This window comes from Enhydra lutris, unplaced genomic scaffold (genome assembly GCF_002288905.1).
Source record: "Enhydra lutris kenyoni isolate GAN:26980312 unplaced genomic scaffold, ASM228890v2 scaffoldscaffold11, whole genome shotgun sequence".
Taxonomy (NCBI): Eukaryota; Metazoa; Chordata; class Mammalia; order Carnivora; family Mustelidae; genus Enhydra; species Enhydra lutris.
The window spans coordinates 35,761,968-35,780,223 of record NW_019154095.1 but is presented as its reverse complement, the minus strand read 5'-3'; the positions used below and the strand labels follow the sequence as shown (position 1 = coordinate 35,780,223).

Here is an 18,256-nt window from a genome sequence, read left to right as displayed (position 1 = left end):
CGTTAATCAAAGTCTTATCTTAGATCTAGTATCTTCTTTCTAACTGGGCTATAGCAGTTACTCTCTGGAAAATCACTTACAATCCTTCTGAAGTTATCAGTGACTCTTCAGCTACAACCACTGAAAGTTCAACATCTTTCAAAGGACTGAAATCATACAGAGAATGCTTTTTTGTCTGCTGGAACTGCCAGAACAAGATACCATAGACTGGTGACTTCAACAACAGAAATTTATTATCTCAGAGTTCTACAGGCTAGAGGTCCAAACTCAAAGTTCCAGCCAAGTCGGGTTTTGGCAAGGACATTCTTCCTAGCTTTGCAGACAGCTGCCTTCTCACTGTGTGCTCAGATGGCTCCTCTTCAGTGTGGATGGTCTGACAGAGAGAGCAAGCAAGCTCTCTGGGGTCTCTTCTCTTAAGAGCAATAACCCTGTCAGATCAGAAGCCCATCCTTCTGACCTCATTTACCTTAATTACTTACCTAGAGGCCCCATCTGTAGATATAGCTACACTGGGGGCTAGGGCTTCAACATATGAATTTGGGGGAGGAGGATACATTCAGTCATACAGTTTCTTTAATCATCACAGAGAATTAAGCATCCATCAGTGCCTTTCTCTTCATGCTCAAGGTCTGACTTCTCTTATGGGTGTGTCTTCACATTATGTAACCATTCTTTCTATCTCGCCTGGTTTCTCTCACCCCACTTTAAACCTCCATGTCTCTCCATCACACACACACCCCAAATCCCACAACCCCCTACCCACAGAGACACCTCCTCTAAGTTCCAAATAATGTGTTCAGGTCTGAATTGTTTGAGGGAGAAGGAGAAGGAGGGGGAAAGAGTAAGAGAGGGGACAGAAGGAGGAGGGGATGTGAGGGGCCCAAGGAAATAAGCTTTTTTTCATGTTTGAAGAATATTTGTCCTACGATGGAATTCTAGGTTGACAGTTTCTTCTATTGAGAACTGTAAATATGCTATTCTATTATCTTCTGGCCCTTAGCATTTCAGGGGGGGAAAAAATCAGCTGCCATTCATATCTTTGTTCCCCTGTTTTTTATTGGCTTCTTTCATTACTTTCTCTTTATCTCAGCACTTTGATTACAGTACACCTAAGTAAATTTTCTTTGTAATGATTCTGGCATGGGTTCACTTGGTGTTCTGAAATTGTAAGCCAATGTTTTTCCCTAAATTAGGGGGTTTTAAGCCATTATTTTATTTTTTCTCTCATGCTGTCTCCTGAGATTTCATTAACAGTTACATGACTATTTGATATCTCCTACATGTCCCTGATGCTCTGTTCATTTTTCTTTTGGACTCTTCTATTTATTCTTTAGATTGGGGTATTTCTTTTGATCAGCTTTGCCCACATTGACTCTTTTCTGCCGTATTAGTCTCCTATTAGTTCTAGCCAGTGAAACTTTCATTAATTGGACTTCTTAGTTCTATAATTTCTTTTTGGTTCTTTATTATGATTTACATTTCTCTCTAAAACTTTTTATCTCTTTAATCATGAACACCATATTTTTCTTTAATTCTCTGATGATAAACAGGGGAATACAATTCATAGCAGCTTTTTTTTTTTTTTCTAATAGCAAAATGTTAGGAAAAAAACAAACTCTGCATGGTTAGACAAAGGTTAAACAAACTCCAGGCAGGCTGGTGGAAATAACAGCATAAACATTATTCCAAGTTCTCTGCAGTAAAACCACCCAATGGAACAATACTCATAAAAAGGAATGAAATATTAATATATACAACAACTTAGACTGACCTCAAAGGCATCACATTAAGTGAAAAAAGTCAGTCTCAAAAGAGAATATATCTTATGACTCCATTTATCTAACACTGAAGTGGCAACACTGCAGGTAGAAAACAGTAGAGGTAGCCAGGGGAAGGGGTCCAGGACAGGAGTTGGGGGTGGGTATGAATACAAAAAGGTAACAGCAGAGAGTTTTTTTGTGTGATGACAATATAGTTCTCTGTATTAACTGAGGTGGTGTTTACATAAATCAATGAATGGAATAAAATTACGCATGCACAAATGTAGTTAAAAATGGTGAAACTGAATAAAGTCTGTGATCTAATTAATGCATCAATGTCAGTGTTCTGGTTTTTATATTGCATGAAGCTACATACAATGTCACTTTGGGGGCAAACTGGGTGAAGATACATGGGGCTCTTTGCACTGTTTTTGCAACTTCCCATCAGTTGACAATCATCTCACAATGAAAATGTAAAAATAAATGAACCCTGGGGCGTCTGGGTGGCTCAGTTAGTTAAGTGTCTGCCTTCAGCTCAGGTCATAATCCCGGAGCCCTGGGATAGAGCCCCGCATCAGGCTCCCTGCTCAGTGGGGAGTCTGCCTCTCCCTCTGCCTCTGTCTCTCCCTCTGCTTATGGCCCCTCCCCCCGGCTGCATCAAATAAATAAATAAATAAATAAATTCTAATTTAAACCTTGTACCATTCAAAAGAATCCAGTCGAAATGGATCACAGTCCTAAACGTAAACCCTAAAATTACAAGCTTCTAGGAAAAAATCTTTGCAACTTGAGATTACACAAAGATTCCTGAAATATAATACCAAAAAAGCAGAGCCCATAAAAGCATAAATTGGTAAAATGGGCTTTCATCAAAATGTAAACCTTCTAGTCTTCCAAAAACACTGTTAAGGTAATTAAAGACAAGCTAGAGACTGGGAGAAAATATCTGCAAATCACGTATCTAATAACGGACTTATATCCAGAATATATGCAGAACTCTCAAAACTCAAGAAGAAAACTACCCAATTTTCAAAATGTGGAGAAGAGGTGAACAGATACATCATCAAAATAAGATCTACAAATGGCAAATAAGCCCCTGTAAACAGGCACCACATCACTAGTCCCTAAAGAAATGCAAATTACAACTTCCCTGAGGTACCACTTCACACTTAAGAGAACAGCTAAACTGAACGACTATGTGAAGGGTTACCAAGGATGTGAAAGAACTAGAACTCCCATACACTGACAGCAGGGATGTAAAATGGTACAAACACTTTGGAAAACAGTTTGAAAATGTCTTGAAAAGTTATACACCTAACAAATGACCCAGTCATTCCACTCCTAGCTATTTCCCCAAGAGAAATGGAAACATAAGTCCATAGGAAGACTGGTATGCAAGTCTTCCCATACAGCAACTTTATGTGTTAGTAGCCCAAAACTGGAAAGAACCCAAAGGTACATGAACAGATGAAAAGATAAACCAATTGTACCATATCCGTACTATTCAATGATAAAGAGCAATAAAAAGGAATGAACTACAGACACGGTAGCAACATGGATGACTCCCAAAATAACAGACAGAACGAAGCTAGATAGACAAAGGAGTCATTCCACTTACATGGAATTCTAGGAAATGCACACTAACGTATAATGACAGAAAGGAGATCAGTGATTGCCTGAGGCTGGGAGAACAAAAAGGGATGCAAAGGACGCCTGGGCAGCTCAGTTGGTTAGGCAACTACCTTCGGTTCAGGTCATGTTCCTGGGGTCCTGGGATCAAGTCCCGTATCGGGCTCCCCTGCTCTGCAGGGAGCTTGCTTCTCCCCCAGCTTGTGCTCTCTCTCGTCAAATGGATAAATAAAATCTTAAAAAAAAAAAAAAAAAAAAAAAAAAGCAAGGTGGGGGGCAGGCAATGGAAAGAAAGGACTACCAAAAGTCACAGAGAACTTTTTGGAATAATGATGTGTTTATTACCTTGATCACGATGATGGTTTCACACAAGTATACACATGTCAAAAATGTATCAACTTGTATGCTTTAAATATATGCAGTTTATTGTTGACCAAGTGTTCACAATTGCACATTTCTTACTCTTTGCTCTGTCCTAACATAGTTTATTAGTTCTTTTAGTAAAGCTTCTGTCTTTCCTACAGGCCCCTGAGCTCTGCTTGTCCCTACAGAAAAGTAGAATGTGCCACCCCCTCCCTCCTATCAGCTTTTAGTGGAAACCAGCTGACTAAAGCAGAACACTTTTGTATCAGACCTCACTGGTCATTTCCCCTTGCTTACCCAGCTTCCTCTTAAAAGATTCTGCTTACTGGCTTGCCCTCACCTTGACCCTTTAAAAGAAAAGCGTTTTCTTATTTGATTTTAAGGTGCTTTCAGATTTCTGAGATCAGAGCATTCTCCCTATAACAATAGTCTTTATTCTAAATAAAGCTTTTCATTATCTAAGTCCAAATTTGGTTTCTTTAACACTGTATTCAATTATACTTTAAGAAAGCTGCTAAATTGTTTTCAAAAACACTGTGTAAGACATATGGCTTCATAAAAGATTAAAGAATGAGGAAACAGATTATATACACAGGAATTCTGTTTATGATAAAAGTATAATTTTAAATGGTTTTATAACAACTGATCATTAATGGATAAAAGTTAATGCCTTAGCTTATTCCACATGGGCCCCCTCAACTAAAGAGCTAATATAAAATTTTCAATTACAAAAATGCTAACAGAAATTATGGAGGGCTTATGATGACAATCTTGAAATAAGAGTACTATAAGCCAAGCCAAAATACAAAATTCGGAAAATCTTAAGGAAAAAAAAACTGATAAATTTTCCTTCATTTAAATTTCAAATTTCAATACAATAAAATACATCTTACAAAAACCTAAATGTCAAGAGTGAATCCTAAGACAAACCAAGAAACAGACTCTTAACTATAGAGAATAAACTGATGGTTATCAGAGGGAGCTTGGGGGTGGATAGATGAAATAGTGATGGGGACCAAGGAGTATCCTTGGCCGGATGAGCAGTGGGTGTTGTATGGAAGTGCTGAATCACTATATTGTAAAACTGGCACTAATATTATACTGTATATAAACTGGAATTTCAATAAAAACTTTAAAAATATATAAATAAATGAACAATAAATAAATAAAGGAACTCAGAGGAAAAAAATGTCAACTAGAAAAAAAGTAATAGAACACAAAATGGAAATGAATTAAAAATTATAGTTAAAAAGCACAGATTGGGAGAAGAAAAGAGTGAACCGTAATGGAAACTTTAGGTGTTAATGACATGTCAAAGTAGTCATCGACTGTAACAAATGTTACTGTGCTGCAGGAAGTGGAGGGTAGGGGAGGTTGTGTGTGTGGTGTGTGTGGTGGTATATGGGAACTCTTGGTACTTTCCATTCAATCTTTCTGTGACCCTAAAACTTCCCTAAAAGATAAAGTTAAACTAATTTTTTAAAAGCTAAATTATAAGCTACAGACAGAGGAGAAATATTAAAACATATACAAAACAACAGACTCTGCCCACAATACATGAGCTCCTAAAAATCAATTTAAAAGAATGAATGACACAACAGAAAAATTGTTAAGGGACATAAAATGAGAATACATAGAAAAAAACAAGCACATAGTCTATAAGCATATGAAAAGATTAATAATTGAAATAATATCTTCTTAAGAAAACATGTATTATTCTTTACTGGAAAGACTATACTGTAGGGGGCACCGAATGCCACCATAAACTATTGGTAGAAGTGCAAACTGACACAGACTTTTGGAGGAAATTTCATAGCCTCTAACAAAATTTAAAAACACATACTCTTCAATTTAGTAATTCTACCCTTATGTAATTAGAGAAACACTTGCATCCCTGCCTATATAGACATTGGATATGCACAAGGATGTACTGTTTGCAACAGAAAAATACTATTTACAATAAATGTTCATTAATAAGAGTATGGTTCAAGAAATCATAGTATATCCTTATATGGGAATACCAGTACATCCTTATATGGGAATACTAATCAGCAGATTAAGATTATGTCTACATAAGGTAATAACATGGAAAAATCCCCAAGATATACTAATAGAAAACAAACAAAAAAAGAAAAAAAACCTCTGCATACAACATATTAAGTCTGCTATGAAAAAAAAAATCCTAAGACAAACCCAACGATTTACAAATGTACATTTTACATATATGTGTAAAAAGGCACAAAGTCTAAAAAGAAACACACTAACCTTTTAAGAATGATTACCAATGCAGAAGGAAGGTTAAAAATTAATGGTATGAAAGGGGAACTTTACTTGTACTTACTATTTGAAACTTTTGTACCAAAACAAAATCTGTGGGATTTGAGACAGAAGTGGTATTCTTTTTTAAAGAGTAATTCTGTAGTGTGAAAGTTCAAAATGCAAATACAGACCATCTTAGAAAGTTTTGTACTGAAGTGAACAGTTAGGAGAAAGCAAAAGATATATAATATTTAAAGAAGAAAGATCTGAGAATGCCTGGAAAGGAAAAGAGCCTGGTCACACAAACACTATAACGTTAATTTAGAAGTTAAACGTAACCTTGTTAGGGCCTTACTTTCCTCATCTGATATGAGAATACAAAAAATATCCATCTCTTAGATTTATTGTAAGGATTTTACCACGTAAAACGTTTAACAGAAGTCCCTGACAGTCAGCAAGGGTGTAATGAAGGCCCGCCACAAGTCCATCATAAAATACATGCTGTCTTTCTAGAGCATGAAGTCATCTGCTTCTAGAGCATGAAGATACGGTCAGATATGGAAGAAGTACTTGTGGAAAACACTAAGAATATGGTAAAGCTTAAACAAATCTAAACAAATTTCTTCAAAATTTAATGGAAGGCCAAGAAGGAAAGGACTTTTACACAGGCCACTTTGAGAGGAAAATGTAAGATACAGAATAATAATAATAAATATGGGCATGGGCTTATGGCGCTAAGTGTGCATAAAGGTCTGACAGAGATCAGGAGGCACAACACTGAAGGTTAATAAAGGGAGAATGCTCATCTAAGTAGCAAGAATTTTGTTCCCGAAGGACTCCGGAAAATGGATCAGCTTCAATTTATTACTAAAATGAGTCCAACTGAGAAAGTATTTCGCAATGGTAGTGCCAGAATAGTGAAAGCTTACAAATGAAGAGCGAACTGAAAAACTGATTAGTTCTTTAAAGTAAATAAATGACCTAATAACCGTAACTGAAATGGTAGAAGTTAGCAAAAAATGGAAGAATAAACACAGTGCTTTCCTGACATCAAAACAGATGACACCACTAGTTCGGTCTGGGAAGGAAGACATGGCCAATCCCAGGAATATGTCCCCACAAGCAAAATACCAATCCTCATTTGCCACTAAATTTCACAAACTCCTATGCCAGTTGCCCAAAGCAAGCTATTCCATTTTTTCCAAATCCTGAAGTAATTTCACAAAGCAAAAATCAAAAATTAAACTGACCTTTGGAGTACCACAGTCACACTCTTCCCCGGGATCCACCAATTTATTACCACAGAAAGGAGCACTATAGGCTTCATCAGGCTTTGGAATATTAAGAAGGCAGTTTCCTCCTTTATTTAAAGTTAACTTCTCAAAGTCCTCTGCACTGCAACTGCTAAAGTTTCTGGAACCTCTACAATAAACATTAAGAAAAAGATCTTGTGTCATAGCAATTATTCACTGAGATTTTAAATCATGTCCTCAACCAATAAGTGAATATTTAAAATGGCAGAAAATAAACTACCAAAAAATAGAAAAAAATAGAGAGAAATGAAAATAAATATAATACATTATTTCAGTTACTACATAATATTCACTATTGGGGTTATAATATATTATACCCCCATGAAAATATCTTCCAAACATATCAATTACATTAATATATAAAACCATAAGAAGAAGACCTTAGAAATTATCTGGTCCTATCCAAAATTCAGTTTTATTTACATTCTATAATAAAAGTTCCTCAAATATTTGACACTAGCTATATGTTTCCCCAATCTTTTCTCACTCTACAGGATAACATTGTTATGTTCCCCTCACTATCACATACAGGGAGCCATGTGAAAATAATGTGAATGGGCTTTCCAGTGAGGATGCATGATAGCCACCAACAAGCAAACTGCACAGCGCAGAATTTCAGCTAGAGACTGAGGTTTAAACCTTCTGATAATTCCTGAGACCCATGCTTAATACTCTGAAGGCTAGAACAGCTTCTAGAAATGCCCACCTTGAGCTATCCATGTGAGATCTATACAAACCATGAGCTATCCATGTGAGATGTATACAAATGCAACTTTTTGATTTGTTCTACATGTTGTTGGTAGGGTTTGTTTGTTTGCTTTTTTAGTTATGGGTTTACTCAGTAATTCTAAAATACATTCAGAGAGTCCCACTATTTTCACTTTTGAAGATTACAGAGAAAAACACCCACATATACACCAAGGATCTTTGAGAAATCCAAGTCCCATTGAAGTTTTATCAGGGGAATTTGGTGCCCTGAAAGACTCTCTTTCATCAGTTTGAGCAGTGGTGCCAAGAGTAGCAGTGGAAAAGGAAACTGTGTTGCATTATAGTTATTAAGGAGGCATCCCTGTCTATGTTGGCTCTTTTGTACATCCACAGAATCTAAGAAACAGATCCCTTCTGTGACACATTGTGTTCTGGATATACATATTACACTCTTTGCTAACTGGCCCAAAGTCTCTAGAGAAGTCAATAGTCCAGACTCTAGGCTCTTGGAAATGGAAAGCAGTCTGCCTAGACATTTTGGTACCATTAACTACCAGCTGAAAAAAAAGTCTTGAATGTGGGGTTTTGAAGGATTTTAACAAACTGACCAGCAGACAAAGAAAGGTCAATTGTCTGTAACCAAATAAATAAATAAATAAATAGGCAAAGGCAGTGTTTTGACTCACATACAAAGAAAAGATCTACCACAAGTCCATTAACAATAACAAAAAAGGCTTGTTTTCAGTATTCTTTTTCTCACTAATCCCTATTAATGATATTGTGAGGAAGAGTCCTCTTGTACAACATCATTCATTCAAGTATTTCTTGAACATTATTATGCACAAGGCACTCTCCTTCTATACAAGGGATAAAATGATGAACAAAGCAGACAAAAATCCTCACCCCTACAGAGCAGTCTAGTGAGTGAGACAAACTATACACATAGTAAACTGGAGAGTATACAAAGGTGGTAAGTGCCAGGGGGAAAAGTAGTGAGAAGGTGAAGCTGGTGACCCAGGCAGGGGGCGGGGGGAAGCGACAGCAGTCAGGACAGGTACTTCAAACACTGTGATAACTGAATCAGCACTGGATATGTGGGAAAAGAACAGCACACCAGGAAGGAACAGCAAGTGCGAAAGCCCTAAGGTAAAATCCTGCCCTGTGTGTGCAAGGAACAGTATGGAAGCCAATGGGGTTGGAGTGAAGTGAGTCAGGGAAGGAATGACTAATGAGAGATGCAGTCAGCAACGGTGAGAATAGGCCATTTCTACTGTGAGGGAAATGAGGAACTTGGAGGGGGGGTGATACAATGGAAAGTGGTGAGCAGAGTTTTAACATGATTCGACTTGGACTTTATTTGGATCGCCATGGTTCCTACTTTAAGGAGAAAGTACATACAAGGGGTTCTTGCAGAAATCCACTCAAATGCTGATGAGGTACCAGCATGACAGCAGTGGAAACAGTGAGGAGTGTCTGGATTATTTATATGTTTTAAATGAACAGCCCTTAAGATGAAGAATCTGATAAAAAGAGAGAAGTCAAGGATGACTCCAATATTTGGGGACCGAACTACAAGAAGGAAGGAGTTACCATTAACTGACGTGGAAAAGACTGTGGGCGGAGCAGGTTTTAGGAGAGCTAACAGAAGTTTGAGTCTAACAGACATCAGGTGACACTGTCAGAGTAGCAGTAGCTAGTAATTACCCAATAAATAAAAGAGACTTCAATTTATTTATTTATTTATTTATTTGGTAGGAGACTTCAACTTAAACAGAGGTTTGTAACTGATTTTATTTGCTATTGTTGATCTATATATGGTAAGTATCTTGCCTGCCATGTAGTACACATTCAATGTTTTCTGTAAGAATACACTAACCAGCCAATAGCCACAAATATACACATGTCTACACAACTGTGCAGTCATGTGTATATTTCTACACTTGAGTCCCTAATTCTAATCTACATAAGGTCTATCACTTCTGTTGAGGTGCCTGGGTGATTCAGCCAGTCAAGCATCTGCCTTCGGCACAGGTCATGATCCCAGGGTCCTGGGATCAAGCCCCGTATCAGACTCTCTGCTCAGCAGAGTCTGCTTCTTCCTCTCCCTGTCTGATGCTCTGCCTGCTTGTGTGCTCACACACTCTCGCTCTCTCTCCCTCTGTCAAATAAATAAATAAAAACTTTTTTAAAAATCTACATAAAGTCTACAATTTCAAAACAGATTATTTTTTAAATAACTTTCCTAGTTAGTATTTGGGACACATTTTCTCACAAGTACAATGTCTAAAATGTTTCATCCTAAAGCAACCCATTTAAAAAAAAATCTGTTTCCCCACAATGGAGTTGACCATAATATACTGAAAAGGATTAACAAAATCAGAAGCATTTCTGGTGCTTTTTACCTGATGGAGAGAGTAACAAACATTTCCATATTGCTCTTCAGTAAGCCTCTGGGGACTACAATGAAGATATTTTTCCCCTAGTCATCCGTGGATGGCACCTACAGTAATAAAGATGATCTTTCTCCTAATACTTGGTTTGAATAGCAACTAAAGTATTCTGATTCTCTACGTATCACCTCTGGGTGCTAGGGTATTAATTTAAAGCATCTCCTCATCTCTTTTCTCACACCTAGTTAAGTTTCCTAAAACTGCATTAAAAGGAGATAGATGTGAATGACAGTAATGGAAACAATCTACCAGAATAAAGCCAAAAAAAAAAAAAAAGGCAATTATCATTTAAAACATTCTTTCTGGGGCGCCTGGGTGGCTCAGTGGGTTAAGCCTCTGCCTTCGGCTCAGGTCATGATCTCGGGGTCCTGGGATCGAGTCCCACATCGGGCTCTCTGCTCAGCGGGGAGCCTGCTTCTCCCTCTCTCTCTCTCTCTCTGCCTGCCTCTCTGTCTACTTGTGATCTCTCTCTGTCAAATAAATAAATAAATTCTTAAAAAAAAAAAATAAAAAAAAATAAAACATTCTTTCTATGAGTAATTTGGAAATAATCAGAACACAGTTCCACCATTACCATCCTAATCCTCACAGGTAAGGAGTAGGAAGTCCTAACAGAGGGCTTAAATGATGGCATTTAGATATTTTTAAACAGTGCCCTGCGGCACCTCATCGGTTGAGCATCTGACACTTGGTTTCTGTTCAGGTCGTGATCTCAGCATCATGAGATTGAGCCCCATGACGGGCTCCGTGCTCAGCACCCAGCCTACCTGAGATTCTCTCTCCCTATCCCTCTGCCCCTCCCCTGCTCACTCATACTCTTGCCTGTTCTAAGTTAACTAATTATTTTTTTAAAATAGAGTGCCTGATTATGGAGGCTTTCTGAACTAGTTGGCATTGAGGGCCATGGGTAAGAAAGCCATTTCTCCAGAAAGGTACCTCCCAGGAGGAAACCTCACACTTTCAGAAATCTAAGAGCAGTTATATGAGAAAAATACTACCAGCCCCTACCAAATACCTTCAAAATATCAAAAATCGTATTACAAAGTTAGATTATCCACTTTTTAAACAGAACTGGCTCCAAATGGTTGAGCTATCTGGGGAAATAGTCAAATGTCTATATATATCAACTGCATCTAATAAAAGGCCTAACTCATAATGAACATTCAATTAATATTTACTACACAGCATAGGAAGTAGAAGGTGGGAAACTTATCCTTGAAAAAGATTTAACACCACCGAAGATAGCATAATCATTCTTCTCAAGCTATTCTTAGCAAAAACTGTTCAAAGACATTGACCAACATATTACCAAAATATAATATGAAGGCACAAAATACCAAAAACCACTCAAAAAGAAAAAGAAACTATAAGGGGGAGAGAAAAAAACAGGTACAATCCAATAAAGCCTCCAGACACTAGAATTATCAAATAATAACCAAAAACATCCTGCTTACTCTGGTCAGGGAGAAAAATGACGAGCTCAAAAATTTTAATAGGGAAATAAAATCCATAATAGTAATACAGCATGTATGAAAAAACTAGATAGAAATTTGGCAAGTGAAAGATAATAAGCAAAATTAAGAATTCAATGTACAGGTTTAACAGCAGACTACAGATAAAGATAGACTCAATGAACTGGAAGATATAAGAAGAAATTACCCAAAAAGAAACACGAAATGATAGAAAATATACAAGAAAATGTAGGAGGCCGGATTTTGTGAGGTCTTACACACAGTTAACTAGAATCACAGAAGGACAGCAAATATGCAGGAATACTATGCACAGACACGATATGTAAAGAAGCAGTATATGAAAATACAATAGTGGAGAATTTATCATAACTTATGAAAAATATCAAACCTCAAACTTTAAAACTCAAAAAACAAAAATCCTCAGCAGGTATATCAGTGTGTGTGCTTGCTTTTTTTTTCTTTCCACAACTTTAATAAACATAAGAGAAAAACTTAAAATTTAAAAAATTTAAAACTATGAAAATAGTTGACGTACATAAATCCACTTTGACAAAATAACATTTTAGTGATAGATAACATCAACAGCAACATGGACCCCAAAAGAAAATAGAATAATACCAATATGCTGAGAGAAAATAGCGGATAATCTAGAATTCTATTTTCAACAAAAATGTCCTCAAGAGGAAAGAGAGGAGGGAGGAGTTATGATGGTAGAGTAGTAGGGGGACCCTGAGTTTGCCTCCTCCCTCAAACACAGCCAGATTAACATTCAACTATTCTGATCAACACAATCTGAGGATTAAGGAAACAATCTGCACAGTTGGACAGAATGTGGCAGATGTGAGGTTCTGAGCCATGAACTGGGGAAGAGGAAAGCCACGGGGCTGAGAAGGAGAGGGAACCATTTTCATAGAGCAAAGTCAGGGAGAGGGAGAGAGCAGGAGAAGATGCAGCAGGTAGGGATCACACAATAAGTGAGGAGATCCCCTGGGTGGCACTGCGAGAGATTTCTGCCCTTCCCAGAGTACATTTGGAAGAGTAAATTCTTCCTCTCCAAGAACAAAGGGCCAGCTGGGAGCCACGCAATAGCTTACCGTCTCATCCTCAGGGAGGGGAACTTATAGCAGCTTTTTGCTGTCTGCCACAATACAATCAACCCTCTGTGTAACTGCCTTTCTCGGACAGACAGGAGTAGGGGACCAACTCTTCTGAAAATGACAGATAATCTGGTTGCAGCTTTTCACTGTGTGTTACGGTAGACTCCAGCCTCCATGTGCACACTGTGACTGCTTTTCTGGGACAGGACAGAGCACCGTAAGGTTCTCCCGGTGAGGAGGGGATTGTGGAATGATTCCGCTCCTTGCCAGGACCTTTAAAACGTGGGAGTTTTGAGTCCCAGCCACAGACCAGAAATAACATACAAGAGATCTGTGATGTGGGGCATGCTGACGGCCCAGGAACAGACAGGTTAAGGGCAGAGAACTGAAGAAAGCTCAGGACACAGGAGATTATTTGCTTTTCTGAAACATCCTTCTGAAGAGCAGTGGCCAGAAGTTCCCCTCCCTGAGGACGAGAGGGCGAGGCGATGCCATATTCTTCCCCCTTCACTCTTCCCTCCTCTGCCCACCAAAATGGCTGAACTTCATACAGAAACACAGTAAGTAGCTCCAGTGGATGCTGGAGTCCCCTACTAAATGTCACACCCCTGTGCTTGGCAGGGGCATCATTATAAGGGCAAGTTCGCATGTGAACCAGCCCAGCAGGCCTCTCAATCAGAAGACCAACAGAGGTACTCCACAAGTACCAAGTATACTGATTAAAGAATGTTCCAGAACATCAGCTTCTGGTGGAAATAGGAATAGGCTTATTTCTTTTTTTTTTCCTTAGTTTTTAATTTTTATTTATTTTTATTTTTATTTTTATTTTTCTATGTCTTTTTATTATTTTATCTTCTATATATTTTTTTTCTTTTTTTTCTCTTTATTTTATTTATTTATTTTTTGGTATCAGGGTTATAATTTTTTGCTCATTTGTTGGTTTGTGTGTTTCTTTCTCTTGTTTTTTTGGATCAGCTTTTTTTTCTCTTTTCTTCTTTCCTTACTCTTTTAACTTCCTTCTTTCTTATTTTTTGGAATCAGACTCATAGTTATTTTGTTTATTTCTTCATTTGCATTTTTGTTCCTTTTGTTTTTCTCTCATCTTGGATCAGGCTTTTTTTCTCTCTCTCTCTTTTTCCTTTCTTTTCTTTTCCAGGTTTATCTTAACGAACAAATCAAATAACACCTAGTTAAGGGTCCAACCACTTTCCACTACAAGCCAGGAGGAACTCTGGAGAGGACAGACCAATGGGAAAGAACAGCCAAATGTAATAGCAGAATATACACAGTACACACTAGAAATGCTTACTGAAGACTTTTGTTGTTATTGTTGTTGTTGTTCTTATTGTGGGGTTTTTTTTTTCTTTTTCTTTCTTTTTTTAATGAACAAAATGTTGAGACACAGAAAGTTACCCCAAAAGAAAGAACAGGAGGTAGTATTCACAGCCAGGGAGTTAATCAATATGGATATAAGTAAGATGTCTGCACCAGAATTTAAAACGAAGATTATAAAGATACTATCTGGGCTTGAAAAAAGCATAGAAGACACTAGAGAATTCCTTACTATAGAGATAAGACAACTAAAATCTAGTCAGACCGAAATTAGCAATGCTATAACCCAGATGCAGTCCCAAGTGGAGGCCATAAAAACAAATGAATGAAACAGAAGAGCAAATCAGTGATACAGAAGTTAAAATTGTGGAAAATAATGAAGCTGAAAAGAAGAGGGAAAGAAAACTATTAGATCACAAAGGTGGACTTAGGAAACTGAGCAATTCCATAAAGTGAAATAATATCCGTATTATAGGAGTCCCAGAAGAAGAGCAAGGAGAAAGGGGCAGAAGGTTTATTCGAATAAATTATACCTGAGAACTTCCCTAATCTGGGGAAAGAAACCAAGCATTCAAGTCCAAGGGGCACAGAGAACTACCTGCAAAATCAATAAAAATAGGTCAACACCTCAACATACTGAAACCTACAAATTACAAAGACAAGAGAAAACCTTGAAAGCAGCTCAGGAGAAGAGGTCCCTAAGCTACAAAAGTAGACACATAAGGCTCACAGCAGACCTGTCCACAGAGACCTGGCAGGCCAGAAAGGACTAGAATAATATATTCAATGTACTAACTGGGGGAAATATGTGACCAAGAATACTTTATCCAGCAAGGCTGTCATTCAGAACAGAGAGAGAGATAGTTTCCAAGATAAACAAAAACTATAGGAATTCATAAACACTAAACCAGCCCTGCAAGAAAAATTAAAGGGGGCCTTTTCAGTGGAGAGGGAGCCCAAAAGTAACAAAGACTAGAAAGAACAGAGACATTCTATAGGAACAGTGACCTTACATGTAATGAAAGATATGAATTTAGTGCTAAATTCATATTATTCATATCTTTCCATAATTATTCTGAATACAAATGAACTAAATACTCCAATGAAAAGACACAGTGTATCAGAATAGATTAAAAAAAAAAAACACAAAAAAACAAGACCTATCAACAAGCTGCTTACTAAAGACTCATTTTCGACCCAAAGATACCTCCAGATTGAAAGTAGCAGGGTACCATTTATCATACTAAAGGACAATAAAAGAAAGCTGAAATAGCCATACTTATAATCAGACAAACTTTAAACCAAAGACTGTAATAAGAGATGAAGAAGGAACTATATATAATAAAAGGGTCTATCTAACAATTGTAAATTTTTATTCCCCTCACTTGGGAGCAGCCAACTACATAAATCAATAATAAACTTAAAGAAACTCCCTAATAATAATACAATATGGCTGGGGGACTTTAATATGCTACTCACAGCAATGGACAGATCATCTAATTAAAAAATCAACAGTAGGAAACAAGGGCTTTAAAGGACTCAACCGAATTAAATGGACTTAACAGATATATTCAGAGCATTTCATCCTAAAGCAGCAGAATACATATTCTTTCTGAGTACTCATGGAACATTCTCCCAAACAGATCACATAATGAATCACAAATCAGGCCTCAACACTTTCAAAAGGATTGAGATCATAACATGCGTATTTTCAGACCACAAAGATATAAAACTTAAAGTCAACCACAAGAAAAAATTTGGAAGGACCACAAATACATGGAGGGTAAAGAACAACAGGTTAACCAAGAAATGAAAGAAGAATTTTAAAAATTCATGGAAGCAAATGAAATTTGAAAATGAAAACACAACAGTACAAAACCTTTGAAATGCAACAAAGATGGTTCTATGAGGGAAGTATATAGCAATACAAAGCTTCCTCAAGAAGCAAGGTCTAAAATACAAAAACTAACCTTATACCTAAAAGACCTGGAAAAAAAACAGCAAATAAAGCCTAAATCCAGCAGAAAACGGGAAATTAAGATTAGAACAGAATCAATGACACAGAAATTAAAACACACACACACACACACACACACAGAACAGATCAAAGAAACTAGGAGCTGGTTCTTTGAAAGAATTAACAAGATTGATAAACCCCTACCCACACTTATCAAAAAGAAAAGAGAAAGAACTCAAATAAATAAAATAATGAATGAAAGAGGAGAGATCACAACCAACACCACAGAAATAAAAATAAGTATAACAGAATATTATGAGCAATTGTATGCCAAAAAATTAGGCAATCTGGAAAAAATGGATGCATTCCTAGAAACATAGAAACTACCAAAACTAAAAATAGGAAGAAAGAGAAAACCTGAACAGACCCATAACCAGCAAAGATATTGAATCAGTAATCAAAAATCTCCCAATAAACAAGAGTCCAGGGCCCACTGGCTTCCCAGCAGAATTCTATCAAACATTTAAAGAAGAATTAATACCTATTCTTCTGAAACTGTTCCAAAAATAGAAATGGAAGGAAAACTTTCAAACTCATCCTATGAGGCCAGCATTACCTTGATCTCAAAACCAAACAAAGGTCATACAAAAAAAGAATTAAAGACCAAAAGTCTCTGATGAACAAGGATGTAAAAATTCTCACCAAGATATCAGCTAATAACAGTACATCAAAAGGATTATTCACCACAACCAATTGGGATTTATTCCTGGGCAGCAAGGGTAGCTCAATATCCACAAATCAATCAACATGATACACCACATTAATAAAAGAAAGGACAAGGACTATATTCCTCTCAATAGATCCAGAAAAAGCATTTCTTGAAAAAACCCTCAATAAAGTAGGAATAGAAGGAACAGACCTCAAAATCATAAAGGTCATACATGAAAGACACAGCTAGTACCATCCTTAATGGGAAAAACAGAGCATTTCCCTGAAAGTGAGGAAAACCACAGGGATGTCCATTCTCACCACTGTTGTTCAATATGGTACTAGAAGTCCTAGCCTCAGCAATCAGACAACAAATCTGACAACACAGACAAATCAGTGAAGAAGTCAAACTTTCACTCTAAGCAGACAACATGATACTCTATGTAGAAACCCAAGATTCCACCAAAAAATTGCTGGAACTGATACAGGAATTTAGCCAAGTGGCAGGATATAAAACCACTGCCCAGAAGTGTCTTTCATTTCTATACACCAATAATGAAGCAGCAGAAAGAGAAATCAAGAAATCAATCCCATTTACAATTGCACCAAAAACCATACGATACCTAGGAACAGACCTAACCAAAGAGGTAAAAAGATGTTCTCTGAAAACTACAGAACACTTTGAAAGAAACTGAGGAAGACAAAAAGAAATGGAAAAACATTCCATACTCATGGATTGGGAGAACCTATATTGTGAAAACGTATATGCTACCCAAAGCAATCTACACATCCAATGCAATCCCTGTCAAAATGCCATCAGCATTTTTCACAGAGCTGGAGCAAACAATTCTAAGATTTGTATGGAACCACAAAAGACCCTTAATGGCCAAAGTAATGTTGAAAAAGAAAACCAAAACCAGAGGCATCACAATTCTGGACATCAAGCAATAGTGCAAAGCTGTCATCATCAAGACAGTATGGTACTGGCACAGAAAAAAGATACAGAGATCAATGGAACAGAAATGAACCCACAACTTTATGGTCAACTGATCTTTGACATAGCAGGAAAGAACACCCAATGGAAAAAAGACAGTCTCTTCAACAAACGGTGTTGGGAAAACTAGACAGCAACATGTAGAAGAATGAAACCAGACCACTTTCTTACACTATACACAAAAAGAAATTCAAAATGGATGAAAGACCTTAAT

At 37.1% G+C, this 18,256-nt stretch overlaps 1 protein-coding gene across 1 annotated transcript in view; it reads right to left on the bottom strand.

Moving 5' to 3' along the window:
- LOC111144521 (ADAM metallopeptidase domain 9) overlaps positions 1-18,256 on the bottom strand; it is a 149,237-nt gene that overhangs the window by 72,134 nt on the left and 58,847 nt on the right. The window contains exon 12 of the mRNA XM_022498840.1: positions 7,262-7,433. Within this exon, the coding sequence (XP_022354548.1) occupies positions 7,262-7,433 (172 nt within the window). The remainder of the gene's footprint in view (positions 1-7,261; positions 7,434-18,256) is intronic.